The sequence below is a fragment of the Odocoileus virginianus genome, unplaced genomic scaffold (assembly GCF_023699985.2).
Source record: "Odocoileus virginianus isolate 20LAN1187 ecotype Illinois unplaced genomic scaffold, Ovbor_1.2 Unplaced_Contig_1, whole genome shotgun sequence".
Taxonomy (NCBI): domain Eukaryota; kingdom Metazoa; phylum Chordata; class Mammalia; order Artiodactyla; family Cervidae; genus Odocoileus; species Odocoileus virginianus.
The window spans coordinates 1700068-1725684 of NW_027224318.1; the positions used below are offsets into that span (position 1 = coordinate 1700068).

The 25617-nt window shown below is 37.3% G+C and overlaps 1 protein-coding gene and 1 non-coding gene across 8 annotated transcripts in view; both read left to right on the top strand.

The window, feature by feature from the left end:
* ATP11C (ATPase phospholipid transporting 11C) overlaps positions 1-25617 on the top strand; it is a 166031-nt gene that overhangs the window by 67520 nt on the left and 72894 nt on the right. For all 7 annotated transcript variants that reach the window (XM_070463261.1, XM_070463265.1, XM_070463262.1 and 4 more), the window contains exons 2-5: positions 4737-4856; positions 11109-11198; positions 13432-13512; positions 15348-15455. In XM_070463261.1, coding sequence (XP_070319362.1) covers positions 4737-4856; positions 11109-11198; positions 13432-13512; positions 15348-15455 — 399 coding nt within the window. The remainder of the gene's footprint in view (positions 1-4736; positions 4857-11108; positions 11199-13431; positions 13513-15347; positions 15456-25617) is intronic.
* On the top strand, positions 16119-16190 carry TRNAC-GCA (transfer RNA cysteine (anticodon GCA)). The gene has a single exon. It is a non-coding gene; the product is annotated as a tRNA-Cys (tRNA).

A 25617-nucleotide genomic window follows, 5' to 3' on the forward strand; every position in this document is an offset into this window, starting at 1 on the left:
TGCTGGAATCCACAGATGTGGAACCCACTGATAAGGAGAGATGTCCTCTTGCTTGCTTTAGCAACTCACAGAGAGCAGTTTGATGATCAATAAAAGTAATGCTGTGATTGTTGGAGATTACATTATTGATTATTTGCTGATAACCCGAGTAGCTTTGCATGTTTTCAGGGCCTGTAATTTTCATTATCAGTGATCTGAATGATCAATGGGTAGTAGATACATGCAAAATGAGTATTGACGAAGAATCTCATTTTGTGAGCAGCTTAAAATGTTTGGAAGGGTTGCTACTTGATGGTTATTTGTATTTTTTGTCCTTTGAAAAGCTAATTATTTAAATTATTTTGATTGCTTTAGAAGTGTAGCATCATGCCTGGTATACTAAAAACTTGTAGGATGTTCATTAAGGTCAATCATTAATTCAAAGAGTGAGGTTCTGTAGCAGTAATTCTCAGTCCTGACTGCAAATTAGAACTGTCACCTGGGGAGCTTCTAGAAAAATTAAATAAAAAGACCCAGCCACTGGTATTATGTTTAAAGCCAATGTATGGCCAGACTTAAGAACCACTGGTCTATGACTGAGGGATAAATTCAAGTGTGCCAATATGTGGAATGGATGGAGAGGTGAGCTGTGTTTTAGAAACTGTGCTAGCTTTCATGATGACAGTCTTGTGTTGCGTTCTCTGTTTTCCCTCAGTTCTTATTGAGTCACTGGTCTAGAGACAATCGAGAAACAAATAATACTTCCAGCAGCTTTTGTTTGTTTATGACTAGCAAAGGCATAGGATTTTAAGATGGTACTAGTTGAATAACATTACCATTTTACTCTCGGTTTTTGCCGTTGTTGTTGTTGAAGATTTATTTAGCTCTCTTATTTTTTGCTCTGTATGGACCTTTCTCTAGTCGCGGTGAGTGGAGGCTCCTCTCTAGTTGCAGCACTTGAGGCTGCTCGTTGGGGTGGCCCCTCGCATTGGGGGCACAGGCTGCAGGGTCGGAGGTAAGTGGTTGGGATGTGTGGGCTCGGTAGTTACGGTGCCCGGGCCTAGCTGCTCTGCAGGGTGTGGGGTCTTCACGGACCAGGGAGCAAACCTGCGTGCCCTGCATCGGCAGGCAGTTTCTCAACCACTGGGCCATCAGGGAAGCCCTACTCTGATGTTCACTGAGAGACTATGTCTTGAATAAATTATTGGAGTTTTTTGTTTGTTTGTTTGTTTTTTAACACAGGATTCAGTTTATAATTCAGGAGTACAAAAGGGTGATTTTTATCATGAATAAGAAAATTAAATTGACTTCTATGTTAATTCATACACTATAAGTATACTTTTAAATATTTTCCACCCTTTTAATTGTAGTGTGTATGATATCTCATTAAAATAGAATTGGTGCCAACTCATTTCAATTTTAATAAATGCCATTCCTAAGGACATTTGCATGGGAAGCACTTCTACACAGGATGGACTCCTAATTAAAATTCATTACAAAGTGGCAGGAATCATACACTCCCACTCTAGACTACATTGTGTGCCATCCAAACAGGATTTTTTTTTTTTATAATTCCTACTTAGAGTTTCTCTCCCTTGGCTAAGGCACCTACATTATTCAAAATCACAGGAGCTAAAACCACTGTTTTAACACTACATTGGCAGAAGTGGAAAATTACAGTGAATTTACACATACAGTCAGCTTTGCCATTTTTATGTGAACCAAGCAGCATTACAGAGTTGAAACAAATTCTACCAGAAATTTCAGGTTCATTAGATTTTTAGGTTGACAGACATGGAAAAGTCATCTATTTCACCCCACCCCAGCCCCAGTCCTCAGGCAGCTCCAAACTTCAACCCACCTGACCTGAGGAGACTTTGCCCTTTTTTGTAAAATCCTCAGGAGCATACATTCTACAACTTCTCTCAGGCTCTGATTTCCTCATCTAACAATGATCATTGTCTGGATCTCCCATCCCTTCTCTCCCTCCCCAAACCTGCACAGCAATTTCAATCCATTTTCTCCTATTTAATGGAGATAGAGGTCACTTGAAAGAAATCAGAGATGAAGTATAGGGAAAGCTCTTAGTAAAACTATAAATGCTATACAAATGCAAAATTCATAAAAACATCATGTGCCTGAAAAATTGCTTTATGCTTGTACCTTCCTTTTGTTCTTTGGAAAGTTATCTGCCACAGAAGAAAGTCAAAGACAATTCAGAATTGGGGTAGTGCTAGTTCAGTTTGGTTTTAAGTTAATCTGTGGCCACTGTTAACTGAGGAAAACAACCTGTACTGGCAGTGCAGGAAGCATCCTGCTTCACTGGTCTTCTACCTCATTCCTCTTCGCGAAAAGTGGTTCTTGCTTATTTACTCTATAGCCACTTCTTTGAAAAACTAGATAGCCATGTGGCTATTAAATGAAAGAATTTAAATTGTAATGTGTGTATGGACTTGACAATTTCTGGTCTGTTGTAGAGACTATAGTGGGACTGTAACTTGCAACAGAAAGCTACGGAAGGGGAACAGAGTAAACTATACTTTTAAGAAGGTGTATTTACTTTTTGCAAAATGGCTATTATGGGAAATGTAGTGCTCTTCTGTGTTCAGACCCTTTGTATTACAGTTGCAAACAGTCAGTCCCTAAATCAAAATGTATATAGTTACCATTCTGGCAAAGGGATTGTTTACTTGTTTCCAGGAACTGTTTGAAAATTTATGTGTTAATCACTGACCCTTAGCATGCGAAGGACCTTGTACAGTCAGTTGTTGTAATGCCCTGTCTTGGGGCAGGCAGCTGAATAGCAATTGTCAAGCATTGATGACTTTGTGACTTTTTCCAGATTGCCATAGATTGAATTCCCACAAGCTCCCTTAGCCCATACCAGAGTATATTTCCAGTAGTTATCACTTATATACAGCCTAAATCTCTCCTACTTCAGTTTATCTCACTTTTCCAGTGATTCCCTATTGATTTTGGAGGCCATACCCCACTAAATAATTACTTAATAAACGTCAAATGAAGATGGTGAAGCAAGTGAAAGTGAAGTCACTCAGTCATGTCTGACTCTTTGCGACCCCATGGACTGTAGCCTACCAGGCTCCTCCTCCATGGGATTCTCCAGGCAAGAGTACTGGAGTGGGTTGCCATTTCCTTCTCCAGGGGATCTTCCCAACTCAGGGATTGAACCCGGGTCTCCCGCATTCCAGGCAGACGCTTTAACCTCTGAGCCACCAGGGAAGCCCACAGTGAAGCAAGAGGTCTTACCATATTTTAGAGTAATTTTTTTTTTCAATCTGAAAAATTATTTTCCCTATATCTGTTTGAGGTACAGAAGTTCAGACTGGAATACACCAAAACACTGACATTTGGGTAACTTTGCAACCTCTAAAGAGTCTTGCTTAAAATGACATTTCAGGGGTAGAGAGTTATATCTTTGACCTTTAAATAGATCATTGAACAGAAATCTTTGTGGCTACTTACTTTAAAACATTTTAGGTTGTGGAATTATGCTCTTTTTTAAAAAATAAGGAAATATATAAGTGGATATTGGTTTCTATCATACTTCCTTTGACTTAAATAAATGGTTGTCTCAAACATGTGAAAACAGTGCCATCAAAAGAGACTATTCCACTTAGAAAGATAGTAACGACGATCCTATGTGCAGAGCAGCAAAACGGACACAGATGTAAAGAACAGACTTGCAGGACTCTGGGAGAAGGCAAGGGTGGGATGATTTGAGAGAATAGCATTGAAACACGTATGTTGAAACAGATGACCAGTACAAATTCAATACATGAAGCAGGGCACCCAAACCCAGTACGCTGAGACAACCCAGAAGGATAGGGTGGGGAGGGGAGTCGGGGGGGTTCAGGATGGGGGGACACATGTGCACCTGTGGCTGATTCATGTTGATGTATGGCAAAACCCATCACAATATTGTAAAGTAGTTATCCTCCAATTAAAATAAATAAATTAATTTAAAAACTTTAAAAAGAGACTATTTTAGATTTATATAAGAAAGTATATTAGCCTGATTTAAGATGAGAAAACAGAGTGAAGCCTCAGTGAAGTAAAACTATGAGGTAAAAATGGACCTGAATCTTGTAGCTTCTAGATTCAATGAATCTACTTTTTAAAAATACAGAATGGGCATTAGAGTTATGTTGGGTGAAATGGGATTTTTTGACAATAAGTTCTGAGAGATCACAAAAGAATATCTTTCCTTGAAAAGCCAAAGAATTGCAACTTTTCTCTCTAGAAATAGTTGATCACTCCATTAATAGAGGCAGCCATTCTATATTCCTGTCTATAAGCAATTATTTTCAGTTTATAAGAATTTTGCATTCTGCTTTCTGCTGTCTGATAATGAAATTTGCAAGGTTGTCTTCAACACTTCTTGTGTAATAAATTAAATATTTCCAATCTGACCTTTTCTGAATTAGTGTGTTGCTGTGACAGTAATGGTTGAGATCCTGTAGATGAAAGAAAATGCTTGGCAGTAAAAATACTGTTTCTCTAGGATACTTCAATTTTAAACATTTAGGATCGCGATGTTGGCCTCAGAGCAGTTGGCCTAAACAAAACTTTTACTAACAGTGGAGTTTGAATTTACTAACAAGGTTTCTACTCTCCCTACTATTCTCTCTTTAGACAGTAGCCAAACATGCTTAGACACTTAGACAAGAATTCTGTGCTCGGTAGACGCACAGAGAAATGTGATGAAAAACTGATCTGTTTTCCTTTCTCTTGGTCAGTGTGCTGGAGAAGAGAAGCGAGTTGGTACACGCACAGTATTTGTTGGCAATCATCCCGTTTCAGAAACTGAAGCATACATTGCACAAAAATTTTGTGATAATAGAATAGTTTCATCTAAGGTAAGTTGTTTTTTTAACTCAATAGATGTTCATATAGTAAGCCAAATAACACTTATTTTTATTTATGCTGTAAGCTGAAACATTTATATATGCATTCCTGAATGCGCATTTGTACCAATCATAGACCAACTGTAGTAGTTACTCCACCAAAAGGCAGTTTCTTTAAAAGTATCACTTTGTCTCGTTATAGCTGAAAGAGTGTTTCCTTGCCCTCCATTATGATTCACCATGCCTGTTGATTATATGTATGACTTTAAGCCTTAAAGTGTGCTAAAAGTAGAATTATTTACTTGCCCAAAGCTTCCTGAATTGCCCTTGTATGGATGGACTGGGTTGTAAATAATTTACATTCTTCCAGAGGGTGTTTAGAGTGACATTTCTCTCTCTTTCTGTTGCATTGCAGAGCTTCTCAAGTACACTCCTGGGTCCTAAAGGGTACATGCTGTTCTGTGCACTGCTTGAACAGTTAAGGGTTCAATCATGATAGCTGTGTTACCATTTGAATAATCATCTTACTTTATTTAGCATTGTGTAATGCTAAAAGAAGTGGCCTGAAGACCTGTTTAAATCCTGGTCTGATCATTTACTAGCTGTGTGACTTTGGGCAAATTAATCTCTCAGTCTGAATGTCCTCATTAGTGAAATGGAGCTTATGTTCCATACATGAAAGCATTCTTTATAACACATAGTACCCAGTAGTCATCAATCTACAAGTATTAGTTTGCTAATCTTTCCCCTTGACTGAGGAGGTTAGGTGCTAGGTGCTAGGTGCTAGATGGCTGGCACCATCTAGAGACTGCTGTATCTTCTAGTATGGCACAGATCTTGGTAATTTTCCTCGCTTCTTCATGCAGCATAATAAGGTAGACCTCAAATGTTGGTGACAATTGGTTCATTGCATGTTGACAAACACCGAGGATCTGAAACACAAAGTTATACCCTTACTTTGCAAATTTAACGTTTTAATTTTCAAACATGTGACTTCTGTTTGGGTAGTGATATAATGCAGATAGATTGTACTTAGCTGGGAGAGTAGCATGTAAAATATGGATAGAGTGATTGAAAACTGTGTTACCTAATGAGCAGATCCATTAGACTATAGAACACTCTGAGTTTAAATGTCTGTTTCTTGTTAATCTTTAACCTTGTGGCAGAAATTTATTGTCAGCTAGAAGTTTCTGTACCTGTGCCCAAGATAGTGAATAGTTCTTTCACTTAAAATTGTGACTCACCCTTAGTATTCAAGAAAACAGTCAATAGTAGTCCTTTGGCTCAGAATCATGAACTTAATATAGAACTGAAACATCCTAAGAGATCCTCCTGTTCAACTCCCTGACTTTATAGATGGAGAAAGCAAACCCAAAGAACTTAAGTTAGTGCCATGGTCATGAAGCAGCGTTAGTGATAAAGCCAGGAACAAGAACTGCTTTATAAGATATAGTGGCTCTGAATAAAGAGCTGTTTTCATATCATTGTGCTATTCGGGTTCCTCCCTCAGTTTTCTCTCCTTTACTTTTAGGGAATTATTGTTCCCCGTAGTACTTTATGTGGAAAATGGTAAAGTGACACACCGATAGTCAAGTGACTTTTCACTGAGCTAGTGACAATCCACTTGTTGTAATATACCATGTATTTTTGCATATTAAAGGAACATATAAAACTCAGTTAATTCTCAACTGTTTTTATATTTCATAGAATATTTTTCATATTTTAACTTCAGTTTTGCCAGTAGTCAAAATAATGCAATAGGATATTATTTAAATAATAAGGAATTCATGGGCAAATACAAACTGGTTCTAAACATATTTGCATATACAGTATGTATGTGTGTGTTTTAGAAACCACAATAGTGAATGTGTCTACATTGATAGACTAACACATTGTTTTCTTTGTAGATATTTTATTTTTACAGTTTGTCTAGTTAACTGCTTATTAACTGATCTGTTTTTCATAACAGCTATAGAGCAGGAAAAGAGGAATTGACAGTAGACTGACTTCACAAAAGGAATGAAATTTTAGTTCAATAAATAGTTATAAGGGAACAGCATATAGTGTAGTGGTAAAGAGCTTCACCCTTATAAACAGGAGATCTGTATTTGAAGTTATATAACCTTCCTGTGTCCCCATTTTCTTATCTGTAAAATGGAACTATTAACTACTTATCTCACAGGATTGTCGTGCAGATAAAGTAATTCACAGAAAACATTAAAGCACTGTGCTTGGCATGCAGTAACAACTCAGATGGTAACTGCTATTGTTATTTATGTTTTTGTGATTATTATTATTATTATTGCTGCAGTCCTAAGCAGTAGTATTGATTTCCTCAGTCTCCTGTGTTTCAAATATGCAAAGCGATTACTTTAAAAAAAAAGCCTTCAAGTCCAGTTTGGAGAGAAAAATGTTTCATAATTTGACTTTCTCTTCCTCACATTGCCCTTTGGCTGATGGTATTTGCACCAGAATCTTTTAATTGAAGAAATCTACAACACTTTTAATTGAAGAAATGTATAACACTTGTAGCAAGTGTTGATTTCCTTTCTAAACTATTCGATAATAAAAATAACTTTCTCAGTTGGCTGCCTTTTGTTTGTTTACAGATGCCATCAGTAATGTAATATCACTGGGAATAAGTCCTGTTAATACAGGAACACTGAAAATAACACTTTGATAAAAATTAAGTTTTATTAACTTACAAAATTAGCAACCTTTTCTTTGGGGATGCACAAATACTTTGTTTAGAAAAACTTGTTCTCTTTGGCCTTCCTGCACTCAGCAGGGACCTTTGGGAATCACTAGAATTTTGTAGCTGGTACAAAACTTGGAAATTCCCTTCTGCAGCAAAAGAAACTAGATCTTTAAGATCTTAGGTTCCATCATTTTTCTCTGTTCTACATTTTTGTTTTTCATTTAAAACTTCTGAGCCTTGTCTTGAGCCCTTCAGTGGGATAAGATTCAGGGAGCTCCTCCTAACTCTTTGAAGCTATGCCCAAGGTTAAACTTAACTTCTCCTATGTGAAAGAATGTATTAAAGTTTCAAGACTAAAATTACACTAGCATTTTCTCTCATTTTAAAAATCAAAAGCATCAGTAGAATTTCTTAGACATGTCTTTTACATCTTATCAAACTCCCTGAAGGTGCCCTTTAAGCTCAAGTTACTAAATCCTAATGTAGCACTGTCTTGCTAACTCCTTTTGCTGTTCTGAATTTATGGTAGAAAGAGTGATACTTTGAAAAAGCAGAAAGTTCTGCTTGACATTGGTAATGAAAATGAAAGTAGGCTGCTGTGATGCTCAAAATTGGATTTACTGCCTACATCAAGGAGAGTTGATAATCACGTGGATACAGTCATTTAGCAAAGTGAACAGTTATTCAACCTAGAGTTTTGCTTATTTACAACCAGATGCTTATTTACAACTAATCTTCAAGTATGGTTATTTTGTTATATCGCATTCAAATGCCAGTAGTAAGAAAAGTCAGTGCTCCTTCACAACCGGTTGTTGACTTTGCCACTTTACATAGTTAACTACTTCATTTTAGCTGCTATCCCTTTTCTCATCATGCACAGAAATATTAGAACAAGTTATTTGGAGCTTTAGCTTTCCCATCAGCATTTTAAAGGCTAAATTGGAAAAATTTTGGACTTTGGGTAAAAACAAGTAGTGTTCTAAAGTTTCCTTTTGTTTAAAATTTTCAATTTAATAGATTCTCAAAACTGAGATTCCCTTCATATTCTCTCCTTTAAATTAGGAAAGTTATTTATCAAAGTTGCAAGGTTTTGATTTCAAATTAAATTAGATGATAGATGTGTGAGCGAGTGACCCACAGTTGTTTCACTCAAAGGCCACAGTTGTATACAGTTGTTTAATTCACTATAGGGAAAATGAAAATGCATTGCACATACTTGGGAAGCTGGCATTTTTCTGAAGAAACTTTGAAGAAAGTGAAAGTGAAGTTGCTCAGTTGTGTCCGACTCTTTGCGACTCCATGGACTGTAGCCTACCAGGCTCCTCTGTCCATGGGATTTTCCAGGCAAGGGTACTGGAGTGGGTTGCCATTTCCTTCTCCAGGGGATCTTCCCAACTCAGGGATTAAACCCCGTCTCCCTCATTGCGTGCAGACGCTTTACTGTCTGAGGCACCAAGAAACTTTTAAAATGTGTTCTAGATGTCAGGGTTGCTTTTTTAGTTTAGGCTTGCATGTTAAGATAGTATAGAAGATCCACTTACTGACTTCTCTGAGAAAGAACTGACTTTTGACCAAAAAAATGTCCATGTTCAACATTATGTATGAAACAAATGCTCTAAACATTTTCTTCCTGTGAATTAACATTATTTTTGGTTTGTAGCAACTAAGTCTGAGAGTCCACTTTTTAGGTAAACAAGTCAATTTGAGTAACTTGGTATATACAGTTTCATTCCATTTCAGTTTTAGTTAGAACACTATTTAAAAGTAGGCTTCTCTTAGTCTGCATTGAAATAATGTATGCTAGATTGCATTTGTATTATAACAGAGACAAGAAGTTTAATTTACTTTTTAGTTAGAGCAGTGGAGGAAATGGCCAAGACACAAGTTTCAGTCAACATTTCTTGTATACCTTCTACATGCTGAACACTGTTCTAGGCATGGAAGGGAAGGGAGCTTATGTTTATATGTTCTCTGACCTCTTAGTAGTTCATGATCTGATACAGGAAAGAAGAGGGCATGTAGTAATAGTTACCTATCAAGAGACTGACCAGAGTTCCTCAAGGAAGCAGTTCATTTAGGAAGTTAAAACAGAGGGAAACAGTGGGGGCCTAGAAACAACAACAAAAATGTTCCCTTCGACATGTTCACACCCCACAGAGGACTCTCACAGTCCCAATGTTTGTTTGTTTAATTTAAAACCCTTTACTTAAGGAACAGAAGGTCAACGAGCCAGAAGCTCAGCTGTTAGCCTGTTGGAGTTTAGTTTGTTGTTTTAGAAAATTGACCTTCAGTCATCAGGACAGTTAAGTGCTGATCTAGGGCAGCTTCAAAGTGACTGGACCTGTGGTTTTGATCCCTTTTCTTTTTGGTCACAAGCTGCCTTGGGAATCTGAAAACTGTGGACTCTCTTCTCCCAAGTGATACACATCCACACACAAGTATGCACTTCATGTCGAATGGGCTTCCCTGAGGCACTTCTATGAACCCTGGGAGAAGAACCTTCTAGGTTGGCTGTTGGTTGTAATGCAGCTGCTTCACTGAATATATTTGCCTCCATTCATCTTTCTATTCTTGGGATTCCCTGAACCTTGGGCCTGTGCACCTTTTAAAGGGAGGTTAGTAGTGAAGCCCCATCTATTGTATCATGCTCTGCAACTTTGCTTTTTCAGTCACCTTACCTAATATAATGAATATTTTCTCAAACATGGAGACCGTGCAAGTATAAACTTAGATCTTTAGGTTAAGAAACATTTCTTTCTTTCTGGTTTCTGGTCTTTATTAAGACATCTAGAAAATCCAACTTTGGGTGATTTTAAAATGCCCTGGTCCTTGAGCTTAAGGTACCAGTGAGAAAGTCTTTGTGATTTGACAGCTGGCCCAAGAGTTTTCTCCTCTTGCCCGTGTACAATTTAGCATTGAAACCTTTACCCACTACCTGCTATCAAAGTACAAGGTTGGTATGTTGTTGATTAAAATGTAAGCTGTCTATGACCTAAGGTTATGTGTATACCAAGGCTGTCATGGAGGTAGAAAGCAGTGATAGGGACAGAATTTTATCTGTGATGATGATCAAGATTCCAAAGCTTAGCACAGCCAGAAAAATTAATTTGATTAGTTCATTCATTCATCCAACTAATTTATTGAGTGTCTACTTTATGTCAGGCACTGTGCTAGGAGTTGGAGAAAAGTAATAAAAAGACTAGATGAATAGTCTGCCCTTTTAGATCTCAGTGCCTCTTGAGGGAGAAACTTTAATTAAAATATGCACACATATAATTATTCACTGAAACATGTGATCCCAGGGAAGTATAGGGTGATGTGAGAGCAGATAACAGGGAACCTAATTTAGATTGGGCCAGGGAAAGCAAAGCTGAAGGACACATGGCCCAGTTAGGATGCTCCAAGTGAAAACTTCACTCCTGCAGAGTGTTTATATGCTATACCTCTAAGCACCCACTTATTCATCTTTGAGGTTTGGGTTTTAACATACTTTCAAAGTATTGTGATAATCTGGAATCTTTTTCAAGTTTCCTTTCTAATAATCTTTTTTTTTTCCTCCCATATAGTATACACTTTGGAATTTCCTCCCAAAGAATCTGTTTGAACAGTTTAGAAGAATTGCAAACTTTTATTTTCTTATCATTTTTCTTGTACAGGTAAGAGCTCCATTAGAAACTTCATTTCTTCAAGCAGATTTTCAATCCATTTCTAACCTTAAAATGCCCTGTGATTAAAAAGTTGTTTCATGGCTTATTATAATAACACTTTTTAAAGTACTAATATATTTTAAGCTTACTCAATTTTATATGTTTCTAAAGTAGCTCTTTCACTAGAAAACTTACTGAGACTTTGTTACTTTTTTTAAACTTTCATGGATTTCATATCTTTGTTCATCTTAGATGGACATGCATTGTGTACTTTTATATACAGTGGTATATGTGAAAACTGAAAATAGTTCAAATTAATAGTTTCACTTTGTTAAGCACCAGTTTCAGTTTAATTGAAAATTTATCACTTATCTTCTTGATCACCAGTTTTGCTTTTTCTCATTTATTTACTTTAAGGATGAAATCCTTGTACATTGGTTTGCTTCTCAGTGTTCCTACTAATGTTTTGTGTTTTAAATTTTAGACATTTTAAATTGCATCTTCCATCTTTCAGTCTATAAGCTATTAAAATCTTTCCCTTGCCAAAATTACCCTTTGAAAATTTTACTACATTAAAGGTATTTTTTTTTCTCATTTCATTGTTTTAAGTGAAGCAAAAACATCCCAATAAAATTGCTCAAATGCCTTGCTGATCTTAAGTGCTTCTGTTTATCCACTTTGAATAAATAGTACTATAATTCAATTTAGCCCTACAAGTTAAAACCAGTCTGGGTTGTAATATGGGGAAGAACCAATTTCAGTCTTGAATGACGGGGCATTTGAGGTGGAGCTCCTCTAGATCAATGGTGAGATGTCTTACAGAATAGCATAGAATAAATAAACTGTGTAGAAGATTATACACACAGTCATTCCACTTGGCATGCAGCACATTTCCAGTTCAGTTCAGCAAGCACCTGTGTGCCAGGCAGTGGTCCAGATAACAAAGATTTTAGCAGGTACAGTAAAGATCAAGATTGCCTTTTCTACCCAAAAGGAATTTTACATTCTAGCCAAAAAAGACAGTCATGTATCCACTCAATTTAATGTGGTAAATGTCATAAAACTAGTATGAGCAAAATGCTGTGCGGACACAGTGGAAGTTATGATTTTTTTTTCCTACCCAAGAGAAGCTTGAGAAAACTTCAAAGGATAGGTGACTTTAAGACTTGAAAGATTAGAGAGCTTATGTGGTGAGGAATCCAGACTGATATCTCAGTGTGTGCAAGAAGGCACAGAGCTAAAGGAGAGTGACCTCATGATCCTCTTTCCCTCAAATCTAGTTCTCTTTCAGGATTTCCTGTTTCCATGAATGACAACATCTACCTAGCCATGTTAATCAGATACTTGGGAGATGTTTTTTAACCACCACTTAAAAGAAATTCCTTACCAGTGTTGCTTCCTAAATGCCTCTGGAACTTCTTTTTTATTTGCTGCTACCACCCTTGTCCAAGCCATCATCTCTTACCTGGATGAGTGTACTAGCCTCCTAAATGGACTCCCTCCCTCCACTTTTGTTCCCTTCCATTCCATTTTCCACAAAGCAATGAGAATGACCTTTTTGGAATGTGGTTCTGTTCACCTGACCTCTCCCTGCCTAAAAGCTTCAATTATTTTCCTCTGTTTGTGAGATAAAGAATGAACTTTCGTCTGGAGAGCCCTGCTAGGTCTGGCCCCTGTCTCCCCTCCAGCCTCTTGTTACACCACATGCTTTTTTGCAGCTGGCTTCCTTTATTTTATCACAGGTGACACATGCCCTCCTCCCATAGAGACTTTGTATATGTGCCTCACTGCGCCTAGGAAGCCCCCTTCCATCTAGTTAACTTCTATATACTCTTCAAATGTGACTTGTTTTAATGTCTGGTTTTCACTATAAGTTGCCAGCTCTTATGAGGGCAGGAACTTTTCTCCATCTTGTTTAAAATAAAGCAGCATCTCTAGAGCCTGGCTGATAATAGCACAAAGGCTGACAGAATGGTGCTCAACAGACAGATGGTAAATGAATGGATATATTTCAGTCTAGGGGTTAGTCCAAGATGGCATGAAAACTAAGCCTAAATTTAGAACTATTTTCTTAAACTAATGGCTACATGGATTGCTTTTGTTTTAAGGAAAGTTAACATTCACGCTGCTACCAGGGTATGTTTTATTTACGTTTTTGTCTGAAATGTTTGTAGCATGTAAATGCTGCATATAAGTTAATGACTTCTTCTCATTTTACTCTCAATTTACTTTCTTTACCTAGGTCACAGTAGACACACCAACTAGCCCAATTACCAGTGGACTTCCACTTTTTTTTGTTATAACTGTTACAGCCATCAAGCAGGTAAATTTCTAATTTACAATTATGCTTGCATTTCAGTCCTGTCTGACATGAGAATTTATATTTTGTTCTTATTGAAAACCCATTAAAATGGTTATAAGACACATCTTTAATTTCTTTGCTCCTTTCTTCTTATTTTTTGGAGGGAGGAATATAACCCTAAAAGGAGAATAGGTAGAAGGTACACCTCACTCAGGGAGTGGGAGATAAATTTGCAATATGCATTGCATTTTTCACTGTGCTATATCTGTCTGAAAAATTCCCATTCTTGTGGACTTTTTAAATTGCCACCTATAGCAGAGAACTCAAGAATGCGTGTGTGTGTGCTAAGTCGCTTCAGTCATGTCCAACTCTTCATGACCCCATGGACTGTAGCCCGCCAGGCTCCTCTGTCCATGGGATTCTCCAGGCAAGAGTACTGAAGTGGGTTGCCATTTCCTTCTCTGAACTCAAGAGTATAAATACTTTAATTTTATTGTCTTTCCTGATGCTGCTGAAGGGGTGCTTTTGACAAATTCCCAATAAAATTGAAAATAGAAACAGGAAACGTGGTTAAGGAGTGGTTAACAATGTTTTTCCTGTACCAGAAGCTGACAGGTTACAAGGAGACTTTTAGACAGTATTTATCAAAGTCCTTTAGAAAGTGTCCTAAAGAATGTCCAAAATAAAGGTTTGCTTAACAATATTGAGAACATGGTTACCTTTCTTCTTGGGTCTATCTGGTCTTCTATCTTGCCTACCCAGAACTGAAAGGCTATTTTATCAAGTGTTTGGTTGCTAAATAAAGACTTTGGGAATGTTATTTCCCTGAGGCTGTTAAGATTATTTTCTTTAACATAATAGAATTGCTGCTCCCAAGAATAGCCTGTTTGGTTTTCAAAAAACTCTTATTGATTCATTTTACTCCCAATACTAGTTCATGTTGGGGCCTTTGTTTCCTCACTGACATCACTGAAAGTTCCCCTATGAAGTGATAGCCTAAGCATTGCCCTAAAGAAGGACAGGATAGGAATCAATAAATATAGCACCTGAGAGAAAAAGGGGAAGGCGATCAAGAGACTTTTCAAACAGTTAAATTTGAAAAGGTACAGACCCTATTATAAGGAAAAAAAGCAAAGTGATGTAAAAAAAGGAGATGGTGCTCAAACAAATGGAGTTCCTCCATTCTTACTTCTTTTGGCTTAAATTACTGTAGACCAAAGAAAGCCCAAAGGAAAATGAACTCATTAATTTTAACTCTAAAAAACAGACACCAATTTATATTTTCTTTTGTCACCAAGTCAGTGGAGAAGTTTAACTGTTGATCTCTAAAACTTTTCGTAGATACTGTTCCAAAATAATCCTACTTGCTCTTTCTATTCTCTGTCTCTGGGAAGGAATTATATTTCCTCAGAGATGATCACTCCCAACAGTCTAATATGGAAGAATGTGTTAAAGTGATTTGCTCTATAAGAAAATAAAACCTGGAAAAAATTTCTTTCAAATTAAAAAGTAGAGAACATTAACATTAACTTGACTAAGAGCAGAATTAGAAAAATAAATCATAGTCCTTCAGAACTGAAGAATATCAAGTCTCTATTACCTGTATTTTTATTAATACTTATCTCTAGAATGGAGGAACCCTTTAATGCAATAAAGCTTTTTACCTAAGAAATATTTTGAAAGCATATTTTTGTTTTTGCTGCAAAAATTTACAGTGTTTGTCTCTTTATTCTGCATTGAAAGTAATATTATAAGTACAGGTATCTGCTGTGACTCAGAGAAGGGGTTGTAGAAATTTATTAACAACTTTACTTCATTATGTGAGTTTGACTATATCCTTATTTTTATTCTTCTAGGGATATGAGGATTGGCTGAGGCACAGGGCTGACAATGAAGTCAATAAGAGCACTGTTTACATTATTGAAAATGCAAAGCGAGTGAAAAAAGAGAGTGAAAAAATCAAGGTATTAAGTTTTGTAGTACATTCTTTTTTTTTTAAATTATAGTGAGAGCACATCATTTTAAAGTGTACACTTCAGTGGCATTTCATACATTCTCAGTGCTGTGCAGCCATCACCACTGTCTAGTTCCAGAACATTCTCACTGCCCCAAAAGGTAAACCCTTATAGCCATTAAGTAGTCATCCTGCATTCCTCCCTCACCAGGCCCTGGCAACCACTAATCTTCTTTCTGTCTCAGTGGGTTTACCTATTGTAGGTATTTCAAATAAATGGAATCATATACTATGTGGCCTTTATGTCTGCATTCTCTTGCTTGTTGCTATCTTCTTGAGGTTCATTCGTGTTGTGGCATGTGTCATTACTTCATTCCTTTTTTTTTTCCATTTATTTTTATTAGTTGGAGGCTAATTACTTTACATCATTACAGTAGTTTTTGTCATACATTGAAATGAATTAGCCATGGATTTACATGTATTCCCCATCCCGGTCCCCCCTCCCACCTCCCTCTCCACCCGATCCCTCTGGGTCTTCCCAGTGCACCAGGCCCAAGCACTTGTCTCAGATGATTGAATAATACTCCATAATATAGCCATACCACATTTTGTTTATCCAATCATCAATTGATGGACATTTGTATTCTTTCTACCTTTGAGCTATTAGAGGGCTTCCCAGGTGGCTCAGATGGTAAAGTGTCTGCCTGCAATGCAGGAGACCCAGGTTCGATCCCTGGGTCGGGAAGATCCCCTGGAGAAGGAAATGGCAACCCACTCCAGGACTCTTGCCTGGAAAATTCCATGGACAGAGGAGCCTGATGGGCTACAGTCCATGGGATTGCGAAGAGTTGGACACGACTGAGTGACTTTGCTTGAACTATTAGGATTGTTGGTGATATGAATATTCATGTACAAGTTTTTGTTTCAAACACCTCTTTCCCATTCTTTTGGATATATACCTAGGAGTGGAATTGCTAGGTCATGTGCTGATTCTAGTTTTTATGAATCACCAAACTGTTTTCCACAGCAGCCATATTCCATTTTATATTCTACCACCATATATGATAGTTGTAAGGTATTGTTTTTTTTAATATCTCAGACAGTTTCATTTTTTATTCAAATTAGCCATTGATTGTTATTATACAGTAGGATTCCTGTTGATAAAATTTTTGACTTATCCAAATCAAATAATAGTTTTTTGTACCTAGCAAATTTTATTTTAATTAATGTAAACTTTAGTCTTTAGAGCAGCAAAACTGAACAGAAATTATGGAGTTCACATACAGTCCTTTTTCCTACACAGGTACAACCTTCCTCACAATCAGTACCCCCCACCAGAGGGGCATATTTGTTATAATCAGTGAACCTCCAATGATGTATCATTATCACCCACAGTGATAGTCCACAGTTTAGGTTAGTTAGTTTTCACTCTTGGTCTTGTATGTTCGGTGAGTCTGAACAAATGTATAAGGACATGTCTCAACCATTACAGTATTATACAGAATCATTTCACTGCCCTAAATATCCTCTGTGCTTAGCCTATTCATCCTTCCCTCCAACCCCTGGTCACCACTCTTCCTTTTACTGTCTCCATGGTTTTGCATTTTTCTTAGTGTCATGTGGTTAAAATCATACAGTATATAGCTTTTTCAAGTTGGCTTTTTTCACTTAGGAACCTGCATTAAAGTTTTCTCCATCTTTTCATGGTTTGATAGCTCATTTCTTTTTAGCACTAAATAATATTTCATTGTCTGGATGTACCAGTTTATTTAATAGTCACTCACTTACTGAAGGACATCATGGTTGCTGCCATGTTTTGGCCATTACAAATAAAACTATTATAAACATCTATATGCAGGTCTTTGTGTGAACATAAGATTTCAGTTCATTTTGGTAAAAACCAAAGAGTGTGATCTGGATCATATGGTAAGAGCATGTTTAGTTTCGTAAGAAACTTCCAGACTATCTCCAACATAGCTACCCATTTTGCATTTCCCATAAGCAGTAAATGAGAGTTCTGTTGCTCCATATCCTGACCAGCATTTGTTGTCAGTATTCTAGATTTTGCCCATTCTAAAGATTGTATAGTGATATCTCATTTTGGTCTTAATTTGCAACTACCTAATGACATATGGTGTTGAACATAATTGCATATGCTTACTTGCATTTGAATATCTTCTTTGGTGAGGTGTCTATTAGGTCTTTTCCCCAAATTTTTAATCAGATTTCTCATTTTCATATTGTGAAAGTTGATAACAGTCCTTTTGGTATATTTTGGATAACAGTCCTTTATCAGATGTGTCTTTTGCAAATATTGTATCCTAGTCCTAAGGTATTACTTATTTTTACTTTATTGTGTTATTGGGATAAAAAAATAACAGAATTAGAAAAATAAATGATTGTCCTTCACAATTAAAGAATATTAAGGCTCTAATGCCTGTGTTTTTATTAATACTTATCTATGTTATTGTTCAGTTGCTAAGTTGTGTCCAACTCTTTGTGACCCCATGAACTGCAGCACACCAGGCTTCCCTGTCCTTCACTATCTCCTGGAGTTTGCTCAGACTCATGTCCATTGAGTCGGTGATGCCATCCAACCATCTCATCCTCTGTCACCCCCTTCTCCTCCTGCCCTCAATCTTTCCCAGCATCAGGGTCTTTTCCAATGAGTCAGCTCTTCGCATCAGGTGGCCAAAGTATTGGAGCTTCAGCTTTAGCATCAGTCCTTCCAATGAATATTCAGGACTGATTTCCTTTAGGATTGACTGGTTTGATCTCCTTGCTGTCCAAGGGACTCTCAAGAGTCTTCTCCAGCACCAGTTTGAAAGCATCAATTCTTTGGCACTCAGCCTTCTTTATGGTCCAGCTCTCACATCCATACATGACTACTGGAAAAACCATAGCTTTGACTATACAGACCTTTGTCAGCAAAGTGATGTCTCTGCTTTTTAATATGCTGTCTAGGTTTGTCATAGCTTTTCTTCCAAGGAGCAAGCATCTTTTAATTTTGTGGCTGCAGTCACTGTCTGCAGTGATTTTGGAGCCCAAGAAAATAAAATCTCTCACTGTTTCCACTGTTTCCCCATCTATATTTGCCATGAAGTGATGGGACTGGATGCCATGATCTTCATTTTTTGAATGTTGAGTTTTAAACCAGCTTTTTCACTCTCCTTTTTCACCTTCATCAAGAGGCTCTTAGTTCTCTTCACTTTCTGCCATTAGAGTGGTATCATCTGCATATCTGAGGTTGTTGATATTTCTCCTGGCAGTCTTGATTCCAGCTTGTGCTTCATCCAGCTCAGCATTTCACATGATGTACTCTGCATATAAGTTAAATAAGCAGGGTGACAATATACAGCCTTGATGTACTCCTTTTCCAGTTTTGAACCAGTCCATTGTTCCATGTCTGGTTCTAACTGTTGCTTCTTGACCTGCATACAGGTTTCTCAGGAGACAGGTAAGGTGGTCTGGTATTCCCATCTCTTGAAGAATTTTCCACAGTTTGTTGTGATCCACACAATCAAAGGCTTTAGCATAGTCAGTGAAGCAGAAGTAGATGTTTTTCTGGAATTTCCTTGCTTTTTCTGTGATCCAACAGATGTTGGCAATTTGATCTCTGGTTCCTCTGCCTTTTCTAAATCTAGCTTGTATATCTGGAAGTTCTCAGTTCATGTACTGCTAAAGCGTAGCATGGAGGTTTTTGAGCATTACCTTGCTAGCATGTGAAATGAGTGCAATCTGCTTATCTGTAAAATGGTGGAACCTTAACACTAAGTTTACCATCTTAACTGTTTTTTAAGTATACAGTTCAGTAGTGTTAAGTATTCACATTGTTGTACAACAGATCTCTAGAACCTTTTCATTTTATAACACTGAAACTCTATATCCACTAAACACTTATTCACCCTGCCTCTAGCCCTTGGTAAACACTTTTCTGTTGCTGTTACTTGGACTACCTTAGAGAGATACTTCCGGTGATAGGAAATGTATAGTATCTGTCCTTTTGTGACTGGTTTATTTCCCTTAGTATAATGTCTTCATATGACAGGATTTCCCATTTTTTAAAGCTACATAATACTCCATTGTATGTATATACCACACTTTATTAATTCATCAGTTGATGAATGTTTGGCTTGCTTCCACTTTTTGGCTATGTGAATAATGCTGCAGTGAACACAGGTGTGCAAATAGCTCAAGTTCTTGCTTTGAGTTATGTTAGATATATACTCAGAAGTAGAATTTCTAGATTGTATTGTAATTCTGTTTTTAATTTGTGGAGGAACCTCCATACTGTTTTCCATAATGGATGTACCAATTTACCTTAGCGCCTAGAGTACACAAGGCTTTCAACTTCTCCTGGTCCTCTTGAGGACTTGTTAGTTTCTGTTCTTTTGATAGTGGACATCCTGATTGATAAAGTGGTATCTCATTGTGGTTTGCATTTGCATTTTCCTAATGATCGGTCACGTTGAGCATCGTTTCATGTGCCTGTTGAATGTTGTGTATCTTCTTTGGAGAAGTGTCTGTTCAAGTCCTTGTGTTAAGTGTTAATTGCTCAGTCGTGTCTGACTCTTTGTGTCCCCATGGACTGTAGCCCACCAGGCTCTTCTGTCTGTGGAATTTTCCAGGCAAGAATACTGGAGTGGGTTGCCATTTCCTTCTCCAGGGAATCTTCCTTACCCAGGGATCGAACCCAGGTCTCCTGCACTGTGGGCAGACCCTTTACCATCTGAGCCACCAGGGAAGCAAGTCCTTGACCCAATTTTTAATTGGGGTATTTGTTTGTTATTGAGTTATGGTGGTTCCTTATATATTCTGGATATTAACTCCTTGTCAGCTATATGATTGGCAGATATTTTCTCCTATTCTGTAGGTTGCCTTTTCACTATTGATTGTTTTCTTTGATCATGTATTCTCATTTTCTAATTTTGGTTTTTATTCTGTGCTTTTGGTGTCATATCTAAGAAGTCATTGCCAAGTCCAATGTCCTGAAGCTTTTTCTCCATGTTCTTCTAGGAATCTGGTAGGATCAAGTCTGACATTTAGATCTTTCATTCTTTTCGTGTTAATTTTTGTATATGATCTAAGGTGAGAATCCAACTCTATTAATACTTTTGTAAGTATATACCCAGTTTTCCCAAAACCGTTTGTTGAAGAAACTCTCATTCCCTATTGAATAGTCTTGGTACCCTTGTTGAAAGTCATTTGACCTTATGTGCAAGTTTATTTCTAGGCTTTCAATTCATTATCTTATGTATCTGCCTTTATGCCAGTCTTAATTACCGTTGCTTTGTAGTATGTTTGGGGAAATTTGGTAACGCAAGACCTCCAAATTCGTTTCACCTTTTCAAGATCATTTTTGAAGATCTTTCCAAGGTCTCATGGTCCCTTGAGATTTCATATGAATGTCAGGGTTTTTTTTTCCCTATTTCTGAAACAAATGCCATTGGTATTTTGATAGGAAGTCCACTGAGTCTGTAGATCACTTTGGATAGTATACACATTTTAACAGTATTAAATGTTTCAATCTATGAACTTGAAATACATTTGTTTTGTATTCTTTGATTTCTTTTAGCAGTGCTTTTGTAACTGTCAGTGTACAGCTCTTTAAGTTTGTTCCTAAGTGTTTTATCATTTTTGATGCCATTGTAAATGATAGTGTTTTCTTGATTTCCTTTTTGGACTGGTCATTGTTAATGTATAGGTATGCATCTGATTTTTGAGTGTTGATTTTTGTTCCTGCAACTTTGCTGAATTAATTTGTTCTAACATTTTTTGGTGGAATTTTTAGAGTTTTTTTTAACATATAATATCATGTCATCTTCAGATTAGGATAATTTTACTTCTTTCCCAATTTGTATACCTTTTTTGTTTCTTGTCTAATTGTTCTATCCAGAACTTGATTGATAATAGTTCTGGAGTGGACATCTTGCTTTGTTTCTGATCTTAGAGATAAAGGTTTTAGTCTTTGCCTGTTTAGTGTGATATTAGCTGTGGACTTTTATTAGGTTGTGATCATTTACTTGTCTTCCTATTTTATTATATATTTTTATCATGAAAGAGTGTTGAATTATTCTAAATGTCTTTTGTGCATTAACTGAGATGATCATGCAACACATTGTTTATATGCTGCATTATATTGATTGATTTTCATATATATTCTTGGATCCCAATAATAAATTTCATTTGGTCATAGAGCATGATCACTTTAATGTTACTGATTTTTGATTTGTTAGTATTTTAAGATTTTTTTTGTATCATTATTTGTTGAGGAAATTGGTATGTAGTTTTCTTGCAGTGTCTTTTTCTGGTGATAATATCAGGGTAATGCTGGGCTCAGAATAAGTTAGGAGGTGTTCCTTCCTCTTTGATTCTTTAGAAGGATTAGGAAGGACTGTTATTTCTTCTTCAAATGCTTGGTAGCATTCTCCAGTGAAGTCATCTAATCCTGGGCTTATCTTTTGGGTGAGATTTTTGATTCCTACTTCAGTCTTCTCACTAGTTTTGGATTTGCTCAGATTTTTTTATTTCTCAGTAATTCACCCTTGGTAGGTTGTATGTTTCTAGGTACTTATCAATTGGCATGTAATTGTAGTAGTCTCATATAATCATATAATTTTTATTTCTCTGGCATCAGTTGTGATTTCCTCTTTTTTTAGATGTTTGAGTCTTTTTTTTTTTTTGGTTGTAGCTAAGGATTTGTCAGTTATGTTAATCTTCCAAAATTGTTTGTCAATTTTGTGTTATTGTTAAAATAACAATGTTTTAAAAAAGATTCATATAGAATGTTTCTATATGAATATGAATTAAAATATGAAAGTTAATGGAAACCAAATTCTTCAGTGCAAGGGAAGATGTGTGGAACAGAATGGTTCAGGGCTGTGGTATGAGTTCATACAAAATGATACTCTCCTCTATTGTTTTATCAATTATTATCACCACTTAATTATTAATACCCAGAATTTCAAGTTTAATTCTCCATATCCCCAGCAATAAGTAAACCATCTTACACCTTTTTATAGTAATAATGGGAGGAAGGCCACAGACTGGAAGGGTTACCCAAGTTTGACCTAGACTGTATTTCTCCCACTCTTTTTTTCTTTTTTCCACATCCCAGAAGGGAGGGCCTTGTGATGAACTGGAGTGGTTAGGATCTGAAGTTTCCAAACCATTAGTAGAAACTCAACTTTTTGTTCATATAAGAACCAAAGGCAGCATAAATGATTCATAGAATTAAATCTGTTGCTCCCAGGTTATGAAGTGAAATTGCAAAGCAAATGAAGTGTCCCACTTTTCTCTCCTTTTCTCTCATTTCCTCTTTCTGTTTTTGCTGTCACCCCCACTGCCTTAGAAGGACCCCCATCTTCCACCTTTTCTCACTAGGCTACTTATCTTTGGCTGACCTCAGCCAGGTATAATCTCAATTACATTAGTTGATGCTGTTCTGTGAAATGCTGTTTGATTGAGTCCTTTCTGGAGTATTTGTGTTAGAAAGAGATGCCTGTAAACTGAAAATGTCTGAGTGATGGCTTGGCTGGGGAGTGTGGGGACTCTTGTTGAACAGGAGAGTGGCTTGTTCTGTATCCTCAGTGCATTGGGTATTTTTTAAAGGGTTTCAAAGCTAGGGAGTGACTTGATCTTACTCTTTTAAAAAAAGGCAACTTTGAAGATTAAGCAAAGTAGTTAGTTGTGCCCAGTCGCTAAGTCGTGTCCGACTCTTTTGCAACCCTAAGGACTGTAGTCATCCATGCTCCTCTGTCCATAGAATTCTCCAGGCAAGAATACTGGAGTGGGTTGCCATGTCCTCTTCCAGGGGATCTTCCTGACCCAGGGATCAAACCCATGTCTCTTTCATTGGTGGGCTGATTCTTTACCATAGTGCCACCTGGAAAGCCCAAGCAAAGTAGAGGCATGAGCAAAAGTAGAATGAGCGAAACCTGTTAGGTGGTTACTGCTGTATAAGCAAAATGTAAGCTTATATAGGGTAATAGTAGAAGAGATAATAACAATAAAAATAGAAATATTTGTTAACATTTATATGTTACATAAATATGCCAGGCACTTGCTTCTACATTCTGTTAATTCATTAATCCTTACTTTGCAACAGTCGTATGAAATAGGTACTTTTGTTATCCCCTCTTTACTGATGATGAAACTGAGGCATAGGGAGGTTACAAAACTTGTCCATAACTTAATAAGTGGGAAAGCTGGGATTTGAATTGAAGGAAGTCTGGGTGTGGCGTCCATGCTCTAAGCACAACTTTGTCCCTCCTATTGCGTGATCAAGCTAAATGGATCTATTCAGGATATTTATTGTAGATAAAATCTGGACTTACTGATGTATTCCATGGAGAGAGTGAGAAAAAGAGCAAAAAAGAATAAAGATAGCCTCCTTGATTTTGCCCTGAGCAACTGGTTGTATTAAGTAGTGCTGTTAAACAAAATGCTGGTGCTATTAAATAAGTTGGAAAGGACTGGGAGAAGAACAGGTTTGGGCCGTGTTCATTTTGAGATTCCTATTAGATAGCCAGATGGAATTGTCAAGACTGAAGCTCAGAGATGTTTTAGGTAGAAATAGAAATTTGGATGGACTCATGTAAAACATGAAGCACAAGCTGGAATCAAGATTGCCAGGAGAAATATCAGTAACCTCAGATACGCAGATGACACCACCCTTATGGCAGAAAGCAAAGAATTAAAGAGCCTCTTGATAAAAGTGAAAGAGGAGAGTGAAAAAGTTGGCTTAAAACTCAACATTCAGAAAACTAAGATCATGACATCTGGTCCCATCACTTCATGGCAAATAGATGGGGAAACAGTGGAAACAGTGACAGACTTTATTTTGGGGGGCTCCAAAATCACTGCAGATGGTGACTGTGGCCATGAAATTAAAAGACGCTTGCTCCTTGGAAGGAAAGTTATGACCAACCTAGACAGCATATTAAAAAGCAGAGACATTACTTTGTCAACAAAGGTCCGTCTAGTCAAAGCTATGGTTTTTCTGGTAGTCATGTATGGATGTGAGAGTTGACTATAAAGAAAGATGAGCACCAAAGAATTGATGCTTTTGAACTGTGGTGTTGGAGAAGACTGCAAAGAGATCCAACCAACCCATCCTAAAGGAAGTCAGTCCTGAATATTCATTGGAAGGACTGATGCTGAAGCTGAAACTCCAATACTTTGGCCACCTGATGTAAAGAACTGACTCATTGGAAAAGACCCTGATGCTGGGAAAGATTGAAGGCAGGAGGAGAAGGGGACAACAGAGGATGAGATGGTTGGATGGCATCACTGACTCAATGGACATGAGTTTGAGTAAACTCCGGGAGTTGGTGATGGACAGGGAGGCCTGGCGTGCTGTAGTCCATGGGGTCGCAAAGAGTCAGACACGACTGAGCAACTGAACTGATGTAAAACATAAAGAAGAGCAACAGGCCTTGAGGAATTCCAGTGGAAAAGCATAGTTATTTGTAAGGGAAAGAGTATGGCATTAGAAATATTGGAAGAGTTTTTTCAGTTTTACTGATTTCTTTTATCATATCCAGTCTGCTGATGAGCCCATTGAAGGAAATCTTTATCTCTCATGCCATGCTTTTTATTTCTCACTTTTCTATTTGCCTTTTTTTTAAGTTTCCATCTTTATGCCCAAATTCTTCATCTGCACATGTATGTTTTCTGTGTTTTCCAGTAAATACTTACTTTTTTTTGGTCGAGGCATGAGGGATCTCAGTACCTCAACCAGTGGTCGAACCCATGCCCCCTGCATTGGGAATGCACAGTCTTAACCACTGGACCACCAGAAAATCCCTCTAGTAAATACATCGGTATTTTACTCATAGCTAATTTTCTATCCCTGTTTCTTAATTCTAAAATCTGATGATAGGTCATTTTTCTCTTGGTTTTGTGCATCTCATGTTTTTAATTGAATTCTGGACAGTGCATGGAAAAGAATGCTAGAGATCGAGGCAGGTAACCTGTATTTCTGGTCTGCAGTGGTCATACCGCTTCTGTCAGCCAGTCCATCAGTGTTGGAGATTGAGTCAGTCTGGTCAGGAGTTGGCTGGCTTTGGATTTTGCCATAGATATGTTGATGCTTTCAGTACATCCCTGAACTCTAAATTCCTGCACGGCTGGGCTGCCACAGGGGTTTTCTCAGTGTTCCTGTTCCACTA